Source organism: Thunnus thynnus, chromosome 21 (assembly GCF_963924715.1).
Source record: "Thunnus thynnus chromosome 21, fThuThy2.1, whole genome shotgun sequence".
Classification (NCBI taxonomy): domain Eukaryota; kingdom Metazoa; phylum Chordata; class Actinopteri; order Scombriformes; family Scombridae; genus Thunnus; species Thunnus thynnus.
Window position 1 is genome coordinate 10,309,778 of NC_089537.1, and position 26,713 is coordinate 10,336,490.

Here is a 26,713-nt window from a genome sequence, read left to right on the forward strand (position 1 = left end):
TATCCACAATGAAATTATTCCTAGGACAAGTGACGTCATTTTTGCCATTCATGTGTATTGGGCTTTCAATTTCAGATATCCAGAATCACATAGAATTTTTACTAGGAAAAACTCCCATTTCAGATATATTCAATTTTACTAGTCATAATCATACGATTATCTGAGATTATTATTATTATCTAAGATCAGAAATTAATTTCAGATATCCAAAAAACAAAAAACATTACAAATATCCATAATGAAATTTTGAATATCCAAAAATACATTTTCACTGTTAAAAATGTTATTTTGGACATGTACAACTACAATTTTACATGGAAAAATACAATTTAAAATCTTTTAATACATCCATGGTTAAACCATGGTTAAAACGGCTTGCCATACGAGTTTGGCATTTTGACCGTCGCCATCTTGGATTTTTGGAGCCAGAAGTGATGAAAAATGACCAGAGGGTGGCGCTGACCCTAACGCTAGCTGCTAGCTTGGTTAGCAAGGTGCATTTACAGCCTGTAGTTAACTGTGATAATGCTAATGCTAATTTTTTCTAGCGAAAAACGGGCCTAAAGCCATTAAAACAAAATGTACTTACCGGAAAAAAAACTGAACATTCGACTCTTAGATGTTCTTTTCATACTACCAAATGCCCAACAAGACTTTTTTAGTAGAACAAAATGTTACAGTTAACTTTCATGAACTGACGGCTCTATACTCTGTGTATCTGGGGTTACCATGGTTACGTCACGTAACCAACATTGTCGCCGTGTACAGTATATGCATGGATGTATTATAAAAGCTCTTATTATACATCCATGAGTGGATGGCGATATGCAACGGTAAAGTTGTTTGCGATCCGCCAGTAAATCGAGAGGAGAAGAAGAAGAGGGAGGGCGTCAGGTGTCAAGACGTCACGCAGGTGTGGTGAAAGGTGCATTCACATTCACTGGCTAGTTTGAATTGAAAAGCACAAAGCCGTCGAGCCTGAAAATCTGCTCGTAACACACCCGCCTGTGGAAATATTTTGAAGCAGGACGGCTGCCCACTCACACTGGGAGAGTTCGTGTATGTTTTAGTTACGCAGGTGCACTGAAAAAAACAGCCAAAAATGAGCAAAATCTCGAAATTATTCAAGGGGAGCTCGAGCTCGAGCTCGAGTTCGAGTTCATCCAGCTCGTCCAAGTCCAAACACCACCGGTCGCGCGGAGGACCTTCACCCCAGGAGGCCATCCACAAACTCCGAGAGACCGAGGAAATGTTGACGAAGAAACAAGACTACCTGGAGAAGAGGATAGAGCAAGAAATTATGATCGCCAAGAAGAATGGCACAAAAAACAAGCGGGGTATGTTGTTATTCTGATCTGGAAAATGTGTGCACCAGCACCCACAAAGTATGCCCATAGGCACTTTATTTTGTGCACTAGGCCTTTACTTAAAATGAGTGTTGTTATCTTTTCAAGAAGTTATGGATGGCAAATATTACAATAAAAGTAATAAAAAAAGTAACAAAAAAAAGTAACTAAAGCTGTCAAATAAATGTAGTGGAGTAGAAAGTACAGTATATCCCTCTGAAATGTAGTGGAAGTATAAAGTAGCATCAAATGGAAATACTCAAATTAAGTACAAGTACCTCAAAATTTTACTAAATACAGTACTTGAGTAGTTAGTTATTTTCCACCACTGCAAGAAATGCACATTGTTGTGTGTTAAGTGTGATTTCTTATGTGAAACTTTGAACTGTTGAATCACCTCAGAATAAAAATAAACATCATCATGTAATGGGAGGAATACTGATTCCTTTGCACTTCCTTAACACTAGAAGTTCTCACAAAATACACAATACAGTACCAGTCAAAAAAGTTTGGACACACCTTTCCATTCCCTTGAATGGCATAGAGTGTCCAAACTGGTACTGTTGGTCTTGAAATAATCACCAAGAATCACACTCAAGTCTACGATCTTTCACTCTCTTCTGCATCAGCTGCCCTGCAGGCCTTGAAGAGGAAGAAGCGTCTGGAGCAGCAGCTCACCCAGATCGATGGCACGCTCTCCACCATCGAGTTCCAGAGAGAAGCGCTGGAGAACTCGCACACCAACACAGAGGTCCTGAAGAACATGGGCTTCGCTGCCAAGGCCATGAAGAAAGTCCACGACAACATGTAAGAAGCTGACAAGATTAAACGAGCCTGTTAAAGACGTAAAAATGAGATGATAGCGCGACCTGTACGCCTTCCTCAAAAACTCTTGGCTTTGTTTGTTTTTGTCTTGACCTTGCAGATTGTTTAATTTGGCTTTTGGTGCAAAACTTAACAACAACAACACATTTTGCAATTTGAAAGAAAGTAAAGAGCAAATAGTTTTTATCTTACTTTCATACTTTTCTTGTATAACAGATAAAAGGAAAACAATCAGATCAAAGTTTACAAGGGCATGGTTGCTTTAAGTGAACTCCTTGATGTGAGAAACAAAAGAAGGTTTAAATTTAAAGAGGCCATATCATGCACATTTCCATGACTATATTTATATTCTGGGGCTCTACTGGAATATCTTTGCATGATTTACAGTTAAAAAAACCTCTTAATTTATCTTATACTGGCTGTTTATGCAGCTCCTCAGTTCAGCCTCTATCTGAAACAGGCTGTTTTAGCTCCTGTCTCTTTAAGGCCCCCCTTCCAATGAGCCCGCTCTGTTCTGATTGGTTAGGCTACGTAAACAATACATGTTCGAGCCCAAATCTGATCTGAAATATGAGAGCGGGCAACCCATGGAAAAACCTTAGCAACGAAGGCTACAGAACAGACCAGCAGGGAGCATTTCTTCATATGTTCACCTCAAGTTTTGGAACTTTTGACCATGTTTATCATTGACACCCGACATCAAACAGTATGAAAATAACAGAAAATCACAAAAAGCATGATATCTTAACTTTTATCTCTCTCTCTCCTCTTTTTCAGGGATATTGATAAGATAGACGATCTGATGCAGGATATCACAGAGCAGCAGGATGTGGCCCGGGAGATCAGTGAAGCTATCTCCGGACCTTTTGGCGAGACATTTGATGAGGTTGATATCTCAACCAGCTTTTGTTGCATTCCTTCATTCTTTCTGCTTTTTCATCTGACATTTTTTGACACAACACAGATTTTAAAATGTTATGTGATGCAAAAAAAAAAAAATGCAGCTGCAAGCTCCTAATCTTGCATACTATGTATGTTTTCTTAGGATGAGCTGCTGGCTGAGCTGGCAGAGCTGGAACAGGAGGACCTTGAGGACAGCATGAAGAGTATGGGCGGGCTGCCCAGCGTGCCCACCTCCAAACTGCCGTCGGCACGGCCCAGTCAGCGCGCAAGTACGTACAACATTGCGAGTAGCTACAATGTTAGAGCTACAACCATTACTGTTTCAAATTTTACTTTCCACTTTCACAATTTTAGCAAAATATAGAGTTTAGAAATGAATCAGTCTGACAGTTGTTGTTGGAGAAGCATCCAAACTAACCTGCCACTGCTAAAACTAAAAGCATGTGGCTGATGATGATGATGTTGAATTGTTCATCATTTCTCCAGTAAGAATACAGAATTTTTACTTGTTTCAGCTTTTCAAAGATGAAAATTTCCTCCCTTCTTTGTTAGCATATCAATGATCTCTTAATACCTTTGAGGTTTTTGACATTTGGTGAGATAAAATCAGCAATTTAAAGACATTGCTTTGGGCTCAAATAATAATTTAGAATAACAAATAACTTTTTTTTAATTATTTTTAAAAATGCTTAATGCTTAATACTTTAATTAAAATTTAAAGATTTTTGTGGCATTTTATGCCTTTATTCAGTATTAATTCTGGAGAGGTGACAGGAAATGAATAGGGCATCTCTTTAAACATAGTCTAAGATTAGTAATTAATCCATTAATGGGGAAAATAATCAATATTGCTATCATTAATGAAATGAATCTTTAGCTGCAGCCTTAACCCTGACAAAAGCTCCAATAATAATTTGATATCAATAATTGTTAACTGTTTCCTTCTTTTTACAGCCACCAAGAAAAGGGTCGAAGATGATGACGACATGCGTATGCTGGCATCATGGGCAACTTAAGTACATTAAAGCAACCTCTTGCTATAAAGTGACAAACAAAAACCTCTTTTTAAATAGCTTTTTCTAACATTTTTTATTTTTTTTTTAGGCAAAATGAAGAGCATTGTATTTTTAAAATAAGCTTTATCACCTTGTAATAACACATTACAGGTTATATTTATCAAGAAATTAAATTTTTTAAGTGAAGGAATCAACAAACTGAAATTTCAGATATGTTCTGTCTCTTTTCTTTTCTGTTTCCTTTTCTTTTTATTTGTCATTTTTACCTAACCTGCTCAGAATGTACTGAGGTGTAATGAAGGCATAACCGGGATATGACGTTTTCAACACACTGAGCAGATGTGCTTTATTGCATGTCATTCAGCTGTAAATAAACTCAGACTACGCATTAACATTGTACATATATTACTTTTTGGATGTTCAACAAATAAAGACACTCTCCTAATAGTATTGCCTAATATATTATGTCAGACAGTGCATTTATGTGTTGTTCCTTGTGTCCTGTGTGCCTGAGATAACAGCTTAGTATAGACTATCTGTGTCCCCACATCTTTTGAAAACACATTTTATTGTTCTAAATATTCCTCTATCTGCACTTTTATACACATTGTCAACTTTTTTTATTTGCAACTCTTTTTATTGGGGTTGAGAGAAACATACAGTTGAACAATAGTAAGAAGTAGTTTTAGTACAGATATTAAGACATGAGAATAAAAAAAAACAAAGACAAATCAAAGTTTTACAGGTGAATTATACACGTATGGGGGAAAAAGCAGTATTGCAAATGAGTGTGCAATACTTTAATTTATTGCAAGTTCAGTTCAAATATAGACAAAAGGAACATGTATAAGACAATATTGAATTAGATACAAGTAAAAAGGGAATAATGGAGTGAGAGAGTAAACACAAGAAAAACTGGAGAAGAAATGTAAGTGGGTGTCGAATAGGACAATAATGCTTTTGTGAATCATGTTTAAACCAGGCCAGTTTGTTGGAAGTGATAGCACACTGTTATTGAAGTGGTCAATAAAGGGTTGCTACATCTGGTAGAATTTGTCTTCACGCCCTGTCAATGAGAATTTAATTCTTTCCAGATGCAGATGTTGCTTAATATGTCAGAGTGTGTTTGGAGCCTGTTTGCTTCCAGTTCAGTAATATCAGTCTGCGTAGTAGACGGGTTACAAGTTATCATGTTATATTGAAAGCTGATCAGCACAAAATCAGATCCTTTGATTAGGATCAAGTCTTTCCACGACGTCACGTTGTAAACTTTTACTTTTATTTTTTTGTTATCTTATGTCCGGGGTTTTATTTTGACAGATCTGACCGGAAATACGTTACTTCTGTCAGCAGGTAGGAGGAAGTCTTTCTCCGGCGAGCTAGCCGCCCAAAGTCAAATAAGACCTTAATAAGTATAAAATCTGTCATTAAACACGGACTATGGCAGCGAATAGACCGTCACAGACGGAAGGTGAGTCAATCACTTAATGCTCTTCGTAAAACTGAAGCTAAATTGTGAGTTATCCAACAATTACGGCGAGTTTCCGCGGCTGTTGAAATGAGCGCTCAGTTGGCAGATTGTCTCCACGCTAAACGAAACACCGGACATTGACACGTTTCACACGTAACGTTACTAAGTTATGTGACAGAGGGTATTGGAAACATTTGACGTGTGTTCATACTTTTCTTGTAGTGTTATTAATTAGCTGTTACGACTATATCACCATTTAACGTAAGCTATGTTAAATAACTGGCTCTCAGTAAGTTACATTATTATAACGCTACTAACTTACTACAGTAAAGTTGATATTCCCAAAACAACAATATGAACAAACCACCTGTCTATTCAGGAGAGTAATATTTAAATAATAAATTGTCACAACATATAACAAAAAGACCAAATATGGACTATGAATTAATATATTTTTGTCTTTGAGGTGGTAGCTCAACGGTTAACACATATACTGTTGTGAAACTGAAACAATTATTCTATGAATCAATTTGTCGCTCAAGTTGCTGAAATTTTTCATAATTGTTTAAATCTTTTTAAAGCCAAAATGACTATTAATGACGATTAATTGGTTTCAGGATATTTGCTGGTTGTCAATTGTAGAAAAGTGTACATCTTGGGGTTGAGGACTGTTTCATTAAATTAATCACCAAATATTTTGATAATTGATTAATCGTTTGGAGTCATTTTTAAGAAGGAAATGTCCTAATTTTCTGGTTCTCAGTGTGAATATGTTCTTGTGTCTTTAGTCTCTTATGACAGTAAACTAAATATCTTTTGGTTTTAAACTGTTAGTCAGGACAAAACAAGAAATTTAAAGACATCATCTTTGTCTATGGGAAACAGTGATCGACATGTTTCACCATTTTCTGCCATTTTATAGATTAAACAACTAATCAATAATAATAATAATCGTTAGTAGCAGCCCTACATCAAAGATGCACCTTAACCTGTGCTTTGGGAAGTTATGATGGGCATTTATCACTATTTTCTGACATTTGACAATTTGATAACGAAATTAATTGTTAGTTGCAGCCATAAATGGTGTATAAACTCTTTTTAAGATATACCATCACTGACTTTTTTCCATTCAACGAGCGCAGCTGGAGACAGCCCTGGACCAGACGACGAGGCCAGAAAAGCAGCAATAGCAGCAGCCAAGCTGGCCAACCGCCTCCCTGAGATTCGTCTGGTGGTACTCGGCTGGAGGTGGCCGGGGAAGAGCCTGACGGGCAACACCATCATAGGCCGAGAGGAGTTTCGCTTGGAACGAGCCGCTGAATTCTGTGTGAAGAGGGAGACGGAGGTGCTGGAGCGGCAGGTGATTGTGGTGGACACTCCAGGCTGGTTCTCCACCCAGGATACACCACCGTCCTACAAGCAGGAGTTAGTCAGAGGAGCCTCTCTTTGTCCTCCGGGTCCCCACGCCTTCCTGCTGGTCATCCCCGTGGGCATGTTCACAGAGGTGGACCGCGCTCGCATCGAGGAGCATGTGAGCCTCTTTGGGGAGCAAGTGTGGAAGCAAACGATTGTGGTGTTCACCTGGGCCGAAGTGCTGAGGAACATTTCCATCGAGAGGTACATTCGCAGGGAGGGCAAGGAGCTGCAGTGGGTGCTGGAGAAGTGCAAACGGAGGTATTTTGTTATTAATAACTGCATATTCGGGGAGCACCCCCAAGTAGGACGCTTATTGGAGAGGGTGGAGAAGATAGTGGCAGAGGAAGGAGGATACTACAACCCAGAGGAGGTGGAGAAGGAGAAGAAACCCCTGGATAAGAACCAGAATCCAGCCAGAGAGGTGCGGGAGCTCGGGGCACGGCCCAAACAGAACTCTGCGCTGAGTTTGTCCAAAGCCATGGAGGTGGAGTCGCTTTCTAGTGAGTGATGCATTTATCTCGGTGCACAAGCAAGTTTGTGAGGTTCTGACTTTTTTGAAAGAATGTTTTTGAATATGAATATGAGCAGTAGTGTTTCTCCTGCTGGCCCCACCCGTGAGTTCCCACTGGGCCCATATACTTTTCTTGAGTCGAGAAAAGCGGTTTAAAAATGTGTGACATCATCATTATGTAGAGTTTTACAAATATAAAACCTCCAGGGATCAAAAGTTCACAACAGAACGAGTCATAATTGACCTTGTTTGCAGTTTGAAGTGTCCTGTCAACAGTTTTACAGACGTCTCTTTATACAAGGGTGGTCCATGGGGAAAATGCTTTTTGGGCCACGGGGGGAGTGGCCACTGGGAAAAATTGGCTGCAAGGCTGAGCAGCAGAGCCCCATCCAGCTCTAATAATACATCCATGGATACTACAAGCAATGCAGCCCACACATTTCATCATTCCTCACACCCCAGGCCCCAAACATACAAAAAACACAGCAACAACAAAAAACAGCACTTCAATTATATACAGTAAACCAAAATTAAGTCCATTAAATAATATTTTTATAACAAAACATTACTCTTTTTTTGCATTTTCCAAATGCAATATAAAATGTGATCAACAATCATAGAAAGTGTGTCCATAGTATGTTTTCCAATATCAGCTAAGGGTGAGAAAATAAGATATTTGATCAAGAAATAAATAAAAAGTTGGAGCAGCTAAAATAAACAAGGATTCAATTGAATTTAAGTATCGAGCATGTATTTAGTTATATATTAGATATTGACTGGTGTAAGATAGTAATGAAATTAGCTTCTTTAATTGTATTGCTTGTAAATTGGAAATGAACTCTGTTAAAGGAGGATGTTTGTCTTATTTAAAGACTATTTACACAAACTTGAGACTTAAACTCCCTGAAAAACAAAATGTCCTGAACGAGTAAACAAAAACTCACATTTTGTAAGAATCCCTTCCTTGTGCCTCTCCTATTTGATCAAACAATTATTGCCTCAATCACTGTGTTGCGTATGTCCCTTTCCAACATCCTGTTACAACAGATAATGCGTCATATTAAGGAAGTGAAGATTTAATGTCAGGAGGCCTTTAATGTAGATGCATTTGTTCCTTGATGTTATCAATACTCGGTGCCAGGCTGGTATGCAGGCGGTTTAGATTGCAGCAGTGATGGTGCACCACGAATCTGCACACTCTCACTAATGTTTTCCTTCTGATTCATCAGTTTAGCAGAACACATGAGAATTAAGTTTGTATATGTGTAAAAAGGAGCCCTGTTAACGTTGCGCTATGTGTTTGATTCCAGATTAACCGGACATTTTAGGCTGATGGACCCTCTAAACCACGACTAACGGAGCCACACTGAACTGATGGCGAAGCTGCTTATTTGACAAGACAGAAAAGAGACGAGGGTAATTAACTGAAAGGTTACTGAACGGACAAATCAGATTTATTTTATTTATTTTTGAATCAAAAAAAAAAAATGTTATTGTGTTTTAGTCGTGTATGACGCAGTATCTTCTCACTGTGACGATATGAGGGGCCTTTTTTTTCCACACTGTCCAAAGATTTATACTCCCCTGTTTTAACATGTGATAAATGACATTATGAATTGTAGTTTGGGAAGTTGGTATCGGGGTGATGTGATGGGATGGACATTTTTGATTTAATACTAAAAAAAAAAAAGAAACACAACCTGTTACATACAGAAGGTAAACATCATTATTTTAAACCCAATGTGCACACTCCTGAGTCTTGGCGGACAGCAACGGCAGAACTGCACTACTAAATTGTTCCTATAATATTCTGTCAATGACTGTTGAGGGAATTGCTTTTTTTTTTTTTTTCCTCGTTTGTTGTGACCAAACTGTAAATGCTTTCCTCTTGCTTGCGATGTTTATGACACACTCGGTGTACAGTTATAAAGCACTTGAGCGGTTATTGATTTTTTTTTGCCTGTTGTCTCTATAGTTGGCCTTGAAGCAGGGATCAGATGTTTATGTCGCTCTGTGGCAGAGGGACACATTTGAGGCAGGGGTGCACTACTGTTTTCATTAAATCTGTGGTAAATTCTGGTTCAAAGTCAGTACACAAGTGGTAGGGAGGTGAGTTACTTTACTTTTGTTGCCTACTTTCCTGCTGCTTTTCCTGTGGGCTCTACAGAAACAGTCTCCATGATAAAAGTATTTCTGGCAGCTAACTCTACAGGACACGAGAGGATCGATTTTTTTAAGGCGGCGCCGAATGACGGGAGTCTAAGATTTCAGTGCAGTAAAACCCAGAGAGGCTGTACACAAGGACCTTTGCATTGTGTTGTCTTCCTTTTATTAAACCACCCTTTGAACTACTCGCTGAAGTGCCTTCTCATAAAATCTGCTCTCTTACTGGCTGTCACTCCCACCATGTTGGCTGCTGATATACTGTACGTGACCTCTCAAGATGTGAGCAGTGTGATTTCCTGACCTAGTTCTTCTTTTTTGTTGCAAAAGCTCCTATGTGTTTTATGTAATTAAACTCTGGTGCCTTAAGTTATTGTACGTAGAAAAATGAGACAACCCCAATTAAAAAATGGTGTAGTTTTTGACCTCCAGCAGTTTCCACAAGCAGTATACAAGACTCATCGGCTCTTGGTTTGCTATGGTGAGTGAAGACGGTGAGCAGGATTGTGGTCAGGTGAGGGGAAGCAGAGGCTGTCTTTTAGGTTTGTGCATATCTGCGTAGATCTTAAGCATGAACTCGGTGAAATAAGGGCAGATTCTCCACATTTAAGGGCTCTTCTGTAGGCAGTCAGCTGGGAAGAGTCACCTGCTCTGGACAGACTCAAACTTCACATCAGGAGGATATCTGATCTGAGGATATCACAGCCTTCCTTTAAAGGCTCACTAACCTTTTCAACAGGATGAATCAGGTGCTCTGTTTAGGGAAAACACACAACAAAGGTTATGTAGGTGGTTGTTTCACTTTAAAACAGCGAGTGAGTCTATGCCGGCATAAACAAGTACTCATTGTAGTGAACTCTTGCCTTGCACATATCCCTCTGCCTCTGTGGTTACCAGTATAACCACCAATGTTTGTCAGTTCCTTGGGGCTCTTGTGAGCATGATAGTTTTAGTTAGCCTGTAGGTGTAAATCTGGTACGAGTATTGAAGACCCTGCTTGATAATGAATGCCTTAAATCTTTTATGTGTAAATGTCAAACGTCATTTCTCACTCTTGGCCTTCGGTCTGCTGGTTTTTATTGTAGCAGTTAAATCTGGACCTATTTTCCCTGGGAAACAATTACCAAAATGGTTGGATAGAAACCCAGCAGGGCTCTAAACGTGCAAATATTTAGAAAAACTAACTTTAAGCCATTTCGTTGTAAGAATGTTGTAGTTTGAGCCGCTTCTTAAAAGCTGTCGCTGTTTTTTGCATGAATGTGTTTATACTCACTATAAAGTAATGCTGTATACTCAGATATGCACTATTTTACCCAGTCAGGGCAAATACTGACATATTTGTTGACATTTAATTAATAAATACAACAGGAAACAAGCCTACTGTAGACCTGCTATACTATACATCGTTCTCTCAAGGACTTATTAATATACTGGTATTTTATTTTAACAATACGTCATGACAGTGAATTTAGACGCTGTAGTCACATAATCACTATTACAACTACTGGCCTCTAAGTAATGTGGGCCATCATATTAAATGTCACTTGGCCACATTGCCACTTTGTTGTATCTTGTTTCTGTGTCTCCCTGAGATGCAGTCCAGCATGTGAATCTAACTTACTCCTTAGAAATCAATGAATGAAGCGGTTTCTGGGCTTTAACTATACTCTTTGTAGGCCTACAACATGGAATGGCTTTATTTCAACAAGTGCAGCACTGTTTGTTTGTTTGTTTTTTTGTTTTTTTTTGTTTTTGCTGTTAGGTCAAAATAAATGTATTTTTTGATCTAACTTTTGGGTCTGTTTCTTGAATATTTAACAAATGTAGAAATGGAGGCTCATGAGAATTTTATCACTCAAATAATAAAGATACCTTTTTAAAGTATGTGTCTGAGGTAAAATGTGCAGTAACTAGAAGGTACTTAAAATTATTGGGGAAGCAATTAATGATTGCTTTCATCTGATGATTTTATTGTTGATTGATTAATCATCAGCATCAGAAAACGGTGTAAAAAGCTCATCACAATATCCTAAAACACAAGATGTCATTTCACACACTAACTTAACACAATAGAGGAATAAGTAGGAGAATAAGTTAAGAGTAATTTGATTGAATTTATTTGATGGTTAAAAATACAGAATGACTGCACAACAGTGATTTCCAGCCATCAAGGATTAAATCCCAATAAAGTTTAAAAACATAAAACCATTGCACCACTTGAGACAAAACATACAGACACAGCCTACATGTCCCCAGCTCTCTATAATATAATATATAATATAAATCAGGTTACAAATGACAGAAAAAACATCTTTTCAAGGTTTAAGATGCTCTCATGCTCCATTTTAGGCTTGAAGTAAGATTATTTCATTGTAAAGCAGCAGAATAAAGAAATGTTTTTATCCTTCATAGTCTTAAAACAAAGCAATACAAAATGTGTTAAACCAACTGTAGTAAAACAACCATGAGTGTCTTTTATCATTTTGATTTTGCTGTGTCAGAACTTAGTTGTAGTATTAGATTATTTTTAGAGTAGCAGTACGGTGGCTCTGAGGTGCAAAACACAACTACATTTCATTTGTTTTCTGAAATGTTGTGTTTTGCACCTCAGAGCCACCATACATCAGAGTATTAGAAGAATTATTAAAGTGCTGGGTGAAACCTGAGCATGCAGCCATTTCATTTGTTTTTATTCCATAATATTCCATATTCATTCTTTAGTTTGACCACTAGATGGCAGTAAGACATCAGGTTACAGGGTGTTAGCAACAGCAGCACAACACTGTTATGACATTGCCTACAATAGAATCATTAACTTAATTTGGGGAAGTTGTGCCGTTTTATGTCGCACACCTCATTTACATCCTTACTCTCTCCAAAGTCACTCTTCTAGCATTATAAAATTTAATCCCCTTTTTGTCCTCTGTTCTACTAACAAACAAAAAACAAAACCTCTGCCTGCCTTTGCCAATACTTTTTCCTCCTTCATGCCTTTTTCTTTTTTTTGCTCCTGGCTTGCTGAGCTCTGCTCCATCTCTTCTTTGCTGTCTTGTTTGCTCAGCTTTCTCTCTATACAACCGTATCTCCTCAATCTGCAGAGAAGCAGTTCCACTATCTACCTGATCCAAGGATTTACCATGAACCACACAGCATTTTTCACTGTCACGCTCTCTTGCAGGATGGGTATGGTTGATGTAAAGAAAAAAGCTGTGGAAAAAAGTGCATAGTCAAATGATGGACTTGCAGAATGAGCACTGAGAAAAAGTGTCAGTCAAACACCGGCTTTCCTCCAAATGTATCTGTCCAAAGATCCCTTTTTATTTTCGGCATGCACTTCCAAAAATATACTATGCAGGATTTTCCTACAAAAACAATGTATAGACTAATACAAAAATAATCCCTCTCAATCATCACTCATGACCCACTAGAAGTGTGTGGTGCTGTATGTATCTGCAGAGACTCGGCCCTCTACCTGTATTTTATTTATTATTTTGCTGTGTTCGGGACATTTCTGGGCAATTATTGGGCAGTGGGTGTGTAGCCCCCAGCCAATAACAGCATGCAGGGTGTAAGGTTGGGACTGGTAGTATAGTGACCTGGTTACATCGCTGTCTCCGTCTCTCTCCTCTGCTCCACTCTGCTCTCTGTCTCTGTGTCATGGACGTATAAAGAGCAGCAGGTCTGTGTGTCTGCTTGACTGAGGGTGGGTCTGAGCTACACACACGTAGAGCCGAGAGGCCACAGCAGACAGGATGAAGCTCTACATTTACACAAAATCTGACAACATGGCACCATGAAACAATCAGAAAATAACGTTTTATTTCTCTGATTCACAGCTTTGTTCTCGCCAGCTCTGCTTGCTCTTTTCATTCACTCTCTAGCTCGCTCATGCGCAATTTTGAAAGCTGTGTTTACAAACACCAACTGACAAATCCTGCATAGTATACCTTTAAAGTAATTATGATGGCATTTAAGTCGGAATAATGCATTGCCTGTCAGCTTTCCAGCTGCTCATTGTTTCTCTTTTGTGTGTTTGTTCTTTGAATGCATACACGAGTACTGATTAATGCAACAACAGAAGTGATTATTTGCTCCTACAATCCAATTGTATTTCGAAATATTGTCTAATGTATCCATAATTTTGTATAAAGGTACGCACACACACACAAGCAGCTATAAAAAAAGACAACAGACATCGTCAGTGGTTTTTACCAACATTGTTTATTATTTCAAATGTAATCAAAGCAACAGTAGTTACAGAAATTACAGACAGCTATGATACTGTGTGATTTTTGAGTTTCATTGTGTGCTATGGAGTGTCATGGTAAGATCAGAGCAAAATAAGGTCACAGCTGGAAAAACAAAATCTTTATTGAGCTCTGGCAATCGTCGCTGAATCTGTGTGACTTAACATTGTTCAATCCAACTCATGAGTCAGAAAGTAAAGAACAGCACACAGCAGTAATCTATCTTAACAACAACCACTAAGCTGCTTTTTCATCATCTAAAATAACATGTTAAGAAAGTGGGAGTGAAAGCAATTAGTCAAGTCCAGTGAAGCAAATGAAGACTTTGCTGCCAGAAAACCTCCTGTTTCTTTGAACAAAGTGTCAAAGTGTTACGGCTTCTTTTGTAGACATGTTTAACACAAACTAATCCAACCGTCAGCCACTTTCTCTGACTGCATTTGGACAGTGGTTATAATAAAAACACTTGCAGTTTCAGGTGGCAGTGTACAACAAGCAGATGTTCCAAGCAATTCCTCCACAGGGATTAATCTAACAATATGGCACGGAAAAGCCATCGGCCTGTGAAGTTAAACCCCTTATTCCCTCCTGAATGCGTTTGAAACACTGTTTTGGAAGTTATGCAGAGTCATAAATGAGGGTTTGAAAACCAGGGACCTCATCAGACCTCAGTGTAGTTATAAAGAAGCGTCTGTGTGAAGGATTAAAACAGCCGGTGAGTTCTTCATTTTGGTATTTGTAAATGACTCGTGTGTATCTTTGGGAGTGTAGATTATATCTGTTAATAAAAGCATTTGAAGGTGAAATGGTTTCATTGCATTTACATAAAAGATGGGTTGGTGCTAGATTGGATCAGTCAGAGGGACAATTTGTGAAACTCTTGTGAGATTTGTACAAAGTGTTTCTTTATTGTGCCTGTAATCCTAACCCTAATCCTAACCCTAACCCTAACCGCACTCGTGTGAGTTTGTCCCTGCGGCTGATCCAACCTAGCACTTGGTGCTAAGGACGTGACCGTTGGCTACGAACCGCCTCTTGGATACTGTTGCTATGCCTGTCAAACTTTCTATTCTCACACGACACATTATGCAGTTTAAAATAACAACTCTGGCAGATTTACACTTAAAATTCTTACTAATTTTTGAAAAAGTGTCTCCTTGATTTCAGACAAGGGTAGACAAAAGCAGGCTGGCAGATTTTATCAGCTGTAGTTAATTAGGTAGCGGTTTAACTGGCTGAAGGCGCAAATTCTGACAGTTTAATGTTTCAAAGATTAGAGAAAAATTCCAAAATATGAAAACAGATTTGTGTAACAGAGCTTTGTTTTTTCTTCTTTCCTCTTCCATTAATCATCTCACAACCCCTCAGATTTATCTGGTGACCTTTTGGAGGGGCCCGACCCCTAGGTTTGGAACCATTGGACTAAACTGTATATAAAGTAGTTCAAACTAGCTCCACCTCCAGCAGCTACAACAGTAACATGCTGCTCTAACACTGATGCTTCAGTATTAATAATCTAATGATGTCATATATAATAATATATCAGTCAGAGGGACCAAACCACTACTTTCACTGCAATACTTTAACTACATCAAGCTGCTAATACTTATGTACTTTTACTTAAGTAGGATTTTTCATGCAGGACTTTTACTTGTGATTATTTTTACATTGTTGTATTGGTACTTTTACTTAAGTAAAGCATCAGAATACTTCTTCCACTACTTCCCACACACAGTGCTAGTGTAGTGGTGAACGGAGCTTGTTTTTAAAGGGGCCATATTATGAAAAACTCACTTTTTCAGTGTTTGTGCATATGTATTTGGGTCTCTGATGTGCCTAATAAGACCAGTCAGTCAGTTTGGTGTGGGCTGTCTTACTCTGTACTCTTGTGATTCAACAAGCCATTCAGATTTGATGCCCCTTCTTATGTCACTTGGGGCGAAGCTAAGCTAAGCTAAACTAAGCTAAGGGCAAACCTCTAACCACACAAACTAAAAATGTTAGCTTTAGTCATTAATGTGCTCCTTGGAAGTAAAGCTTGGTTAACATTACTTCTTCTTACAGGTTTACTGTTGTATTTTTGGTTTAGACAACACCACAAGTAAACTCTTAAAATGCCAAGTATCGCTAGACTTACTACAGGGCATCGCTTCAATGTGCGAAATCCAAAGTTTGACAGGCTTGCCGTGCTAATCTCTGGTTGGACAATCGCAGTTCGGGGAGGAGTTTAGAGAACGGTCAGTTAACTTCTACTAACGGCTACGTTCTGGGTGGTGTTATGGCTGCTGAGCGGTGAGGTGTGGACGCTGTGGGGAGGTTGAGGTAAATATTTAAAAGTATAGCTCACTCAGATGCTGATTAGTCTTTGGTCTTGATGTGATGGCAACAACGTGTGTGAATAAAAAAATCTGGATGATTGTTATTTTTTATGCATTTTTCAGTGTTTCGGTGCACTGAACATTTGTGTCATATTGCACATTTTCTTTTTCAGTAGAAGTCCAGAGAAGATACCAATAGTGTGTCTAAAATGTATCTACTATCTATCATTGGTGTAAAAACATGATTTTGTCTTTTGTCAGCAGAAATGAGTTTGAATTTGTGCAGTCAGAAGCCGTGTGTATTGATCAATGACAGCGATGATTGGAACAGTATTCACATTTAAGTAAAAAAGTAGAGAAAGAAAGGCCACTCATAAAAAATAAAAAAGTTTTTTTCTGTACTATACTGCTATACTACAAATGTTTGCCATGAGTTACCTGAATCTGCAAATGTTTTGGCCTCAGTATATACATGAATGTGTTGACACGGATGAGCCAATCATAACGGTTAAACATGGACACAGACAAGCCAATGGTTACGCTGGCAACATACTGGAAAAGGAAACCACACTGTAAAATCAAGGAAACAAAACCAGACCAGTGTGTTCTCTGGCTCACACAAACTGTGTCCAGACACCTCAGATTAATCAATAAGAATCAACTGTGCAGAGCCAGCTCAAACATATGCACCCATAAAGCAGGTGGATATCCAATCACTACTGTAAACTGCTCTCTTTTGCATTCACACGCACACGCACACACACACAAGAATCACTTACACTTTAGAAAATATATTCAGCATACACACTCACAAGCGCCTGTCTTGTAATTTTGCATTAGTACCACATGTCAAATCAAAAAAAAAAAAAAAAAAAAAAAAATTGTGCATGGAAAAAATTGTGCAAACTCTAGTCAGAGACAAAATGGCACGGCAATAATGAAAAAAAGCAAAAATAAAAACAAAACAAAAAATACATGACTTAAGAACCAATCAAAATAATGAGAAGGATAAGAGTGTGCCCATCACCCATTCAAAAAAAAATAAAAAATCACTGAGATATTTTCAGTGAACAAAAAAAAAAAAACCCATCTTACACTTCATTTTCAGGAAATGAAACCAGCCAAACATCATAAACTAATTCAACACCGATGCTGAATGTTCAGAGCTTTTCTCAGAGCCGCTTTTCGATCGCCGTGACAGGAGTTTTCAGCTCGCGTCGTGTCGCACAGCCGCAGCCTCTCTGTGCAGGACGGGCTGTGGAAAAGTCAATTAAGCCTGTGATGGTATCGAAAAGCAATACCGACAGTCTAAACAGATAAATGTGCCAACCCCTGTGTGGAAACAACGTACTGAAAGAAAAAGGAAAATACCTGATGGATATACAAAGGCCTATACTGTATAACCCCACCAACAATAAAGTGGAAATCTCTGTTCACATACTCTGTATTGTTTCTGAAAATATATATTGAATAATTCACCCTGCTCCCCCCCCTCACACACACCAGTAGCAGTCAGGCTGTACAATCCCCTCCATGGCAACATGATAGCAGCCTTACAAACTCCTAACCAATGCTGACTGAGTCGATGACGTCAATGCTGCTCCCTCCCTCTGTCCCCAGTAGGTCAGTTCCTTTGCCAACAGGAGCTGAACAATGGGTTTGTCTGGGATCAGTTTTCAGGGGTTTCTCACGTCCATGTATTGTTGGCTGCTGTACCCAGTCTCATCGAGCGCTCGAACGGCCGATTCTGCAGTCTCAAAGAGTCACTGTGTACACCGAGCTCCTCCGTGGATCCTGGAGGTTCCTTGGTGAGAAGTCCCTGTGGAGCAGGCACGAGGAGGGAGGAGGAGGGCTGGCACAGATAGGAGGGGGGGAGGCTGCGGGGATGCGGACGCCCCCTCCTCCCTCAGCACTGCTCGGACTCGATGAAGCCCTCCTTCTCCTGGCCCACCGGCTCCACCTCCGCGTAGGCCGGGTGACCTGATCCACGGCGGAACTTCATGGCCGGCCACCTGCTCGGGCGTCTCTGTGGAGGGAGAGAAGAGGAGAGGATGTGTGAGGACAGAGATTTTAGAGCTTAGATTGAAAGGTGAAAGGTCAATGTTAGGCCTGAGGTTTGTCTGTGATCTGGAGAGTTCAGACGTGTTTTCCTAAGTCATTAAACTTTAACGGATAAGTCTGGTGATACTTTATATTTGTCTTATTGTCAACAAATCTCTGGAGAAGCACAAAACCAACAATGCATTGATCCTTCGAACAAGTATCGTGTGTGTGTATCCGAAGCCAAATATATCTTATTCCTGTACCATAAAGCTCCATTGTTGTCCAAAAACTATTAAAACCACATCAATGAGCCAGACTGTTATTCTGGGTGACATATTCCTTCATTACCATGAACACACAGACTGTAGTTTATTTTGACTCAATCCCACACATACCATCCCGCTGCTGTAAATACTCACTACAGGACCAAACGTGTATTAATTCGCACATGGAAATAGTCCCCAACAAATACACAATTTACTCCTGTGTGAGTAAAAGCTACAGAGACCAGCTGTTTAAGGAAATTATTTAAAGGTTTTTTTTCATTTATGACCTGTTTTTAAAGACTTCACTGGGGTCGAACAGGTTGAGGCTGAGTGCCAGAGACAGATTAGGGATTTCAGAAAACAGTGAAAGACGGAGTGACACATTGTTGGCTTTGATATTTTCTGATCTATCATCTGCTTTATCTTTTAAGAACATCAACTATAAAGCTTATGAACAGGAAGAGATAAATTCTCTGGTTTTATCTGAAAAGAAAGCTAAAATGGTGACTGATGAGTTTTAAAAAGGCAAAATCCACTGACTGATGCTGGCCTTGTAACAGTGACATTGAGAAAAGCAGGGAAGGTGTAAATGTTTTTTTTTTTAAAGTTGTTTCAACACCACACAGTGTATTACTCTCCAAACAGCACCTTCTCACCCTTTTGAAAATCATAATGCATATTTATGAGTCAGGGATTGAGGAATAAAATGCACTGAGCTCCGTCCAGAGAAAACAATCTCGACAGACAGTGTTTTTACACTGTCGGCCAGAGACTCAGCCTGGTTTGACACAGCATTAAATATATCAGTCTGCTTTGAAACAGGCGGACACATCTGTTGAATGTCTGAACATTTTAGAAAAAAAGTATCTTATTAAAACTAATTTTTCTTTTGTAAATGTTCCTAACTTATAAACCATATTTTGGCAAGACGTGACTGTCTGCATTTTTTAGAAATTAGTTTTGTCTTTGAGAACATTTGTTAATATTACTGATTTAGGTGGTCAGACAAAAACTCAATATATTTTCCCCGTTGTGGATTTAATTTCCAAAATGTCTCAAATAGAACTGCAATGATTAGTCCATTAATCAGATAGAAAATTAATTTGATTTTCATAATTGAATCATTGGTTCAAGCTATTTTTAAGCAAAAACTACAAAAAAAATCACTGATTCCAGATTCCCAAATATGAATATTTTCTGGTTTTCATCCTCTTCTATGATGATAAAAAACCAATTATCTTTGGGTTTTGGACTATGGTCCGACAAAATGAGACATTTGCAAGATTAATCATGAGCTCTGCAAACTTGGGATGGACATTTTTCACAATTTAGAGACATTTGACATTAAGAAAATAATCAGTAGATTAACTGATAATGAAAAGAATCATTAGTTGCAGCCCTAGTCTCAAATTTAGGAAAATATCATAATATTCATTATTCTACATATCAAACATCCATATTTTTTACTGAAGCACAAGCTAACTAAGTATCTTCACCCTAACTGTCCCTACATAGTTAAATATTATTTTATGTTTTTTAAAAACATATAATTGATTTGGTAAACAAAACAATCTCACCACAAGGTCCATTTAGTAGATCTGAAGCTTTTTGACTGTATTGATTGATTGTATTGTAGTTGCCCAGTTGTAACAGATTTGATTAGTGGACCGTCTTCCACAGATTTTAAGATTTGTGAGAAGATTATTGGGTAAACTTATGTTGTTACAAAGGCCAAGAATGAACTTTTTTAATTAACCATTTCAATTAGGAATTGAACTATTCTAACACCCAGATGGTAGCGTCCCCACTCACCTCGATGAGGAAGAGGCTGGCTGCAGAGGTGGGGTGATGGTAGATGTAGACGGTGACCAGCACACCGGCAACCATGATGAGCATCACCAGGAGGATGCCCAGGATCAGACCAGTGTGCAGAGGGTGTGTGCCGGGTGTCCTGTCGACAGCACTGTCTGCTGGCATTACTGAAAAACAAACAAACAAACAATTTAAAAAAAGACACTCACATACATTGCATGTGTTTTTTTTTAAATTATGCTTTGAGTAAAGCACTGAAAATCAGCCTTTTGTCTTCATCTGACACATTTACACCCTCATGATGTTAATTAATATGTGTTGTCCCTGATAAATAAACAAATAAAGTAACACCACAAGGATCAGTGGTTTGGATATTTTGGATAAAAGCAACCACACAAATGTGACGTTTTTCTACTTTCACTGCAGTTCTGCTGTTGACCAGCAGGGGACACTCATCATTCATCAATACCTGCTTTTCTTACATTACATATACCAACAAATATGACATAAAGTTGACTTAGACATGCTTGATGCTGGTAATCAAAATTTTACGAGTTTTCATAACACAAAAATGTTTTTATTGAAAAACCTGATTCTGTAAATCTCATTCAGCCATATGTGATTTAAATGAGTTCATTTTTAGTTGAGTTAATGGGAGTTTTTCATTGAAGGGACATTTTCTTTTCTCTGTTACTAATTTCAAGGCTCAGGTCTGAACTGAACGTTATGTGCTCTCTGTTGATTGTTCTGTAGCCTGTTTAGGTATTCATGAGCTGTTCTCCTCTCCTGCAAGTACGAGTTAAGCCCAAACCAAGGTTAACAGCATATGGTCCTGATTGGAGGAGGAAGCAGACCTATGGATGCTGATAGAGTCCTGTTGTAGCCTCCAGTTGTGGTGAGGCAAACCAAAGAGGCTGCATTATAAATCTGTCCTTCAGTGAGCCTTGGAAAAAATCCCTCGTCTTTAAAGCACTTTGTAAGAGTCATATTGGAGGGTTACATTTGACCCAGCAGGTATTTTGAGAGCTCTTTTCAAGATGATAAGAGCGTCCTGTAACCGACTGGGAATCTTTGTTTTCATCTATGGAGGCACAATTTCCCCCAAAAACATGAAACGAGAATTTTCACCTGCAATTTGTCAGCTACAAGAACACACAGAATAAGAATTCACTACAGAAAAACAAGAAAATGTAAAGGTTTTTAGTCTTGACGCCTCCCAGCAGAGACACACTGATCATAGCAGGGGAGAGCTAATGAAGCGATAATGAAACAAACAATGTAGATTCTGCCCTTAAAGCTTATCTCACGCAGATTTATAACAGGTCCAGCCCAGATCTGTTCACCAGGCTGCAGATTTCTTCTTCTTCTATGTCCCCCCCTGACAACCTCTCCCTGGGCTCCCTGGCTTTAATTAGCAGCTCTAGCCACCGCCGAGCTTGTCAGCCAACCAGCCTCTCCCCTGGCTCCCTGCCTCATTGATTTCCAGCACACAGAATAACCGGGTGGTAATCAAACCTGTCCAATGTGTGTGGGCAGTCATTGTAAACGTGTGGTTGTACAAGTTAGCGTAGCCGTTATGTGCACTCTCTGGAAACTGTAAATTTAAGAAAGAACAAAGGATGGATAATTTGTTGTTCTGAAACATCACAACAAACCTCTTTTGTTCATAATCCAACAAAAAAATCGTGCTCATAATGCCATTGGGTTTTTTTTATGATATCTCTCACAGTCAGTCAGTCTTGAATCTGGTGAGTCAGGAGCTCTACTTTTCAGAGAAAAACAACTTGGCAGAGAAAATGACATCATGACATTTTTCGCTATTGTGCTTAATCCTAATAAACACGGTCTGAAAGGGTGTTTTTTATTTTTCTGTTTTCTCAGAAAAGGCATTGTTCCTGTGTTTATCTGAGAGTGCTCAGTCCAAGAGCAGAGCCATCTCATGGTCAGCTGGAAGCCCAAACGATGCGACAGGCTGTTAGTCTGCTGTGTTAGCAGGTTAGCAGGGGGCATGCGACTGAGTGGGGATGTAGACACAACGAGAAATCAACAGCAGCCAAATAACCAGCGGGAGGGCCAGCAGATCTGGTTCGGACCAGACCCCTGGAGGAGCCGAGAGCTCAGCTGAGACCGACAGTTGCATCCTGACACTTTTGAGTGGTACATTTAAACCATTAAGACAGCAGAGACACGCGCCTCAAATATCATTTATACTGGGTTATAGTGGGTTGTTGAAGGACAGGGCAGATAAAAACAAGTGCTCTTAAGTCTTTGTGTATGCTTTGTTTTGTCATTATATCAGTGTGGCCATGCAGTCAACGCAGCTACACAACAAACAAGAGTCTACAGTCCTGCCATTAATTAAAACTGTGACCTAATGATGGTGCTAGACGAAAAGCCATAGGATCACCAACATTATTATGATTCATGAAGGGGACGTGAATGTTTGTACTAAACTCTATTGCAATCCATCTGACAGTTGTTAAGACATTTCACTCAAAACTACAAAGGTCAACCTCATGGAGGAAAAGTCAACAGATCATTAAAGTCAGTGGGATTGATCCTCTGGAAACCATCAATGTCCATCACCCAGTCTATCCAATAGTTGATGATAAGGGTGCAACTAACAATTATTGGCATTGTTAAGTAATAATCAAGTTTTTTCAATGAATCATTTAGTCTATAAAATTGTGGAAAATGTCAGTCACAAGGAGAACCCGAGGTGACATCTTCTACTCTACCAACAATTTAAATCCCAAAATATATTTAATTACGATTATATTACAAAGAATTTAATTTTGAGGTTTTGCTTGATGATTGACAAACAATCAATTAACTAAAAGATTAATTAATTGTTGCAGCTGTCATCATTGTTATTGCATTTAAGACCAAAGTGCTGGACTGACATGGCTAAAAATATTCATTATTCCAGAAGTGTTTGTCAATATTGATCATTATAGCACAATACAGTCTAATTGGGGGACGCAGAGAGCTGGAACATCTTTAGCTAATTGCCCTGAATTCATTCACCATTAGCTTTGTCCTTATGACGGCTCGAACCTGAGGAGACTAATAAACACTAATGGACGAGGGAAGTCTAGACAGCAATAAAACTACATTAGAGCTTTTGAGAAAGGATGATTGAGACCAATGGAAACTCAGCCAAGCTGCTTTCAGCTAAACATTAGAAGAACACAATTGTTCTCTCACCTGGCTAATGGGTCTTTAGAAAACAAACTGAACAGACCTATAATTCAGCTTGTTTGTTAATAGATGTGGAGGAGTGGTGGTGTTGAGTAGGTTCACTCGTGTTGTTCCTTATCTCAGCACCTGCTGTAGCTGTAATCGCCTCAGTGTTTCCTACCACAGTCAAGGTCAGAGGACATCTTGGCGTAACTGACTGATGTGAGAGATAAAGATGCTGAACAGCTGAAGACGTCCTGGAGGAGATACATTTTTAAACTACTGTCTGATTAATTAAACCTGCCCAAATATCCAATAATATGTCTTAAATGTTATGTCTAAAAATCATCAATGAATCATCTTTGATTTGGACACAGACAAAAACTACAGAAATTCATGCTTTTTTCAATCTTAGTATAATCATTCTGGTGGCTTCCATGCAATTACTTTTCACCTTGAATAACATTATCCCAGGTATGTGGTGGAAAAAGGTTAGCTGCATGAAAAAAAACAAAAAAACTGGAATGCCACGCTGAGATATCATCACAGCGCCAGACGCCAGCACAAGAGTGCTCGAGTGATGGGAGACATGCAGCGTTTGTGTAATGAAAGTGTGATAGAAGCTGTGGATTTCCAATTCCTCTCAAGCAGGAAATGAAACATTTGAAAGGTTATCTCCGAAACCTGATAGAGTTGGAAGTCATTTCAGAGTTTGAATGTTTTGCACATATTAGCAACTAAAGTGTGTTGAGCTTAGAATAAAAGTAATACTGAATTTCTGTAGGTGGTATACCAAATGTAGTATTTTCAAACAGCAGGCACTGTCAAACGAATGGTGATACTTTGATCACTGATCAAACCTCACTACTTCCTATCACTAAAAAGACTTTTCTGTTTTGCTGCAGTGACCAGTGATGAATACTGGAAGTCGTTTCTCCATAAATGTTTCTACAATAATGTTAAGATGCTACATGTGTAATTGATCTTTTGTCAAGTCAAGTCAATTTTATTTGCCCAATATCACAAATCACAGCAATACAACATCCTCTGTCTTTTGACCCTCAACACAAATAAGGAAAAACTCCATAAAAAACCTTTTAATGGGGAAAAAAATGGAAGAAACCTCAGGAGGAGCAACAGAGGAGCTGGTTGCTGTTGGGTTTTTACAGGTGATGGGTCTGGGAACCTCTGAAGGTCATTTGTCCTGATTTCTTGTGTATAAAATACAACCTGAGTGCAAACTGTCATCTCTGGTGACAGTCAGAAGACTGTTTTGATTTGTTGGTGAGCTGATTTTATATTCACCCACCATCAAAACACTGATGCAATGAAGTAAATTATCTGCAGCATTTGACTGAGCAGGTGTCAGGTTCCTCTAACTTTAGCTCTAAAACGCTTTGTTAATCACTCTTAGACCAAAAACTTAGGAGTCCTAAAACTAGGACTAGCATCTCTTGTTGTGTTCACAAGTTTCTCCAAACTCGGGCTCCAAACTCCTCTACTACTCTCCTTTTAGTCTTAAAATGTTTTTTAAACAGATAGCCTACATTACAAACTGCACGAGCGGAGTTTAACCAGGAAGTTTGATACCTGGCGCAAGACACTATAAAAATGCATTATGGGAATTGTAGGATCCTGTATTTTTGGAGCTTGGCCCATTTTATGGATTAAAACCTGGATATCCCAGGCTCTGAAGCTTTTATTTCGATCGCTATTTTTCTAAATCTGTCTCTCAAAAGTCCCCCATCTTTATGGAAGTACAATACTGAATTGCTTGAATACTCCTTTAATCGATGATGTGAATAATCTTCAGTTGCAGCAGATGCTACACACAGAAAAAAAGGGTTCCTAACATTATTTATGATTATTGACAACTTACTCATAAGAGGTTTGTAGAAAAAATACTTTGGCATTCAAAGCGATGTGCTGTCATACAAACACGCCTCCACAGTGTAAGAACTGATTTTTTGGGAACAGGCCTCCTGCCTTCACTCATACAAGTCCAAACACTAACATTGATCTGCGCAACCCTCAAAGGACAATTAATCATTATAGTCGGCTGCTGGATAAAGTTTATCAGCAGACTGAGCCACGCGACTTCCAAACAGATCAAAAAGCAACCAGGGAACAATACTTCAGTTGTAAAAAACAAAACAGAAACACACACAGCTCAGCAGCAGCCACAGCAGCAACAGTTACTGGACGCCACAGCAGTGAAAGACGGGAACCTACCTGGGTTGTCTCTGAGATGCAGAGCGATCTTGGTATCATCTACGAGGAGAAACAGAGAGAAACAAATGTGAGCGTCAGACACAATAAAATCAGCATTTCTCTTTGTAGTTTGTTTTTTAAGGCGCTAATAAAATAAACAGCTTCCCGAAGGTCCCAAATGAGATTAAGCTTCTTTCATTAGTGGACCGTCTTCCTTTCAACATGAAATTTACTCCACTTTAAATCTGATTAAAATTTAATTCCTAGAATATAATGGTTCAACATGCATAATTCAACACATAAAAGCAGTCTGGGGTTAACTATACATGTGAAATATGTAAATGTAGCGTGACCCACTTCTTCTAGAGGGGTAGCAGGCATTTACACACACACACCGTAGGATTCACATTATGCAAATTTGGCGCATACTATATACCACCAGATAGATATATTTCACCAAACGATTTTATTCAAAAGGATTTTCTGTTTTCAATTTTCAAAACAGCGAGTGTAGCCACATTTCGGTGTCTGAAACGAATCCTTAAATGAGATATACTACTCTGAGCGACTGCACAGAATTTAGTCCTTCAATCCCACACCAGAGTGAGGGTCATGAATATGGATCATCGTGGCTCGAGGAATATAAGTATTTAAGTCTGTCGTAGCCGATAGGGATGTAACAAAAAGCTGCTTTGTGTATCTGTTGATCTCACAAATATGTCTGTATCTGTTGCAGTGTTTGGATTCATGTTTAGCTGCTTGCAAAATAACTATAATAATATTTTAACCATATACCTAAACTAAACAAATAATAAAGAATGATTTGTATTTGAGTCCTATGTTCACAAAAAAGGGGGAAAAAAGGTCTGTGTGGACATGAATTGTGGAAATACTGTAAAACATGTAGCATAGATGGAAGATACAAGTCAGAATTGTACTGGGTGACATCACTTGATGGACGAGGACCGCACACTAAGCTCCACTG

The 26,713-nt window shown here is 38.8% G+C and overlaps 3 protein-coding genes across 4 annotated transcripts in view; 2 read left to right on the plus strand and 1 right to left on the minus strand.

Moving 5' to 3' along the window:
* Positions 1-587: 587 nt before the first annotated feature.
* On the plus strand, positions 588-4,537 carry chmp4c (charged multivesicular body protein 4C). The gene is made up of 5 exons (XM_067577576.1): positions 588-1,337; positions 1,976-2,153; positions 2,949-3,057; positions 3,217-3,343; positions 4,029-4,537. Exons 1-5 carry the CDS (start codon positions 1,103-1,105, stop codon positions 4,088-4,090), a joined length of 711 nt encoding a protein of 236 aa, XP_067433677.1. The 5' UTR covers positions 588-1,102; the 3' UTR covers positions 4,091-4,537.
* Positions 4,538-4,914: 377 nt separating this feature from the next.
* gimap4 (GTPase IMAP family member 4) lies at positions 4,915-11,441 on the plus strand. 2 transcript variants are annotated; one of them, XM_067577574.1, is made up of 3 exons: positions 4,967-5,561; positions 6,704-7,477; positions 8,799-11,441. In XM_067577574.1, the coding sequence occupies exons 1-3, from the start codon at positions 5,531-5,533 to the stop codon at positions 8,801-8,803; spliced, it is 810 nt and encodes a 269-aa protein (XP_067433675.1). In that variant the 5' UTR covers positions 4,967-5,530; the 3' UTR covers positions 8,804-11,441. The 2 variants fall into 2 exon arrangements, with proteins under 2 accessions (XP_067433674.1, XP_067433675.1); XM_067577573.1 differs by lacking the exon at positions 8,799-11,441 and having other exon boundaries at positions 4,915-5,561; positions 6,704-7,485.
* A 2,412-nt stretch (positions 11,442-13,853) lies between these two features.
* Positions 13,854-26,713, minus strand: part of plxdc2b (plexin domain containing 2b) — a 106,225-nt gene continuing 93,365 nt past the window's right edge. Inside the window, exons 12-14 of the mRNA XM_067577801.1 lie at positions 25,750-25,788; positions 20,338-20,504; positions 13,854-18,242 (exon numbers count right to left, since the gene is read on the minus strand). Of these exons, the coding sequence (XP_067433902.1) occupies positions 18,123-18,242; positions 20,338-20,504; positions 25,750-25,788 (326 nt within the window). The 3' untranslated portion in view covers positions 13,854-18,122. The remainder of the gene's footprint in view (positions 18,243-20,337; positions 20,505-25,749; positions 25,789-26,713) is intronic.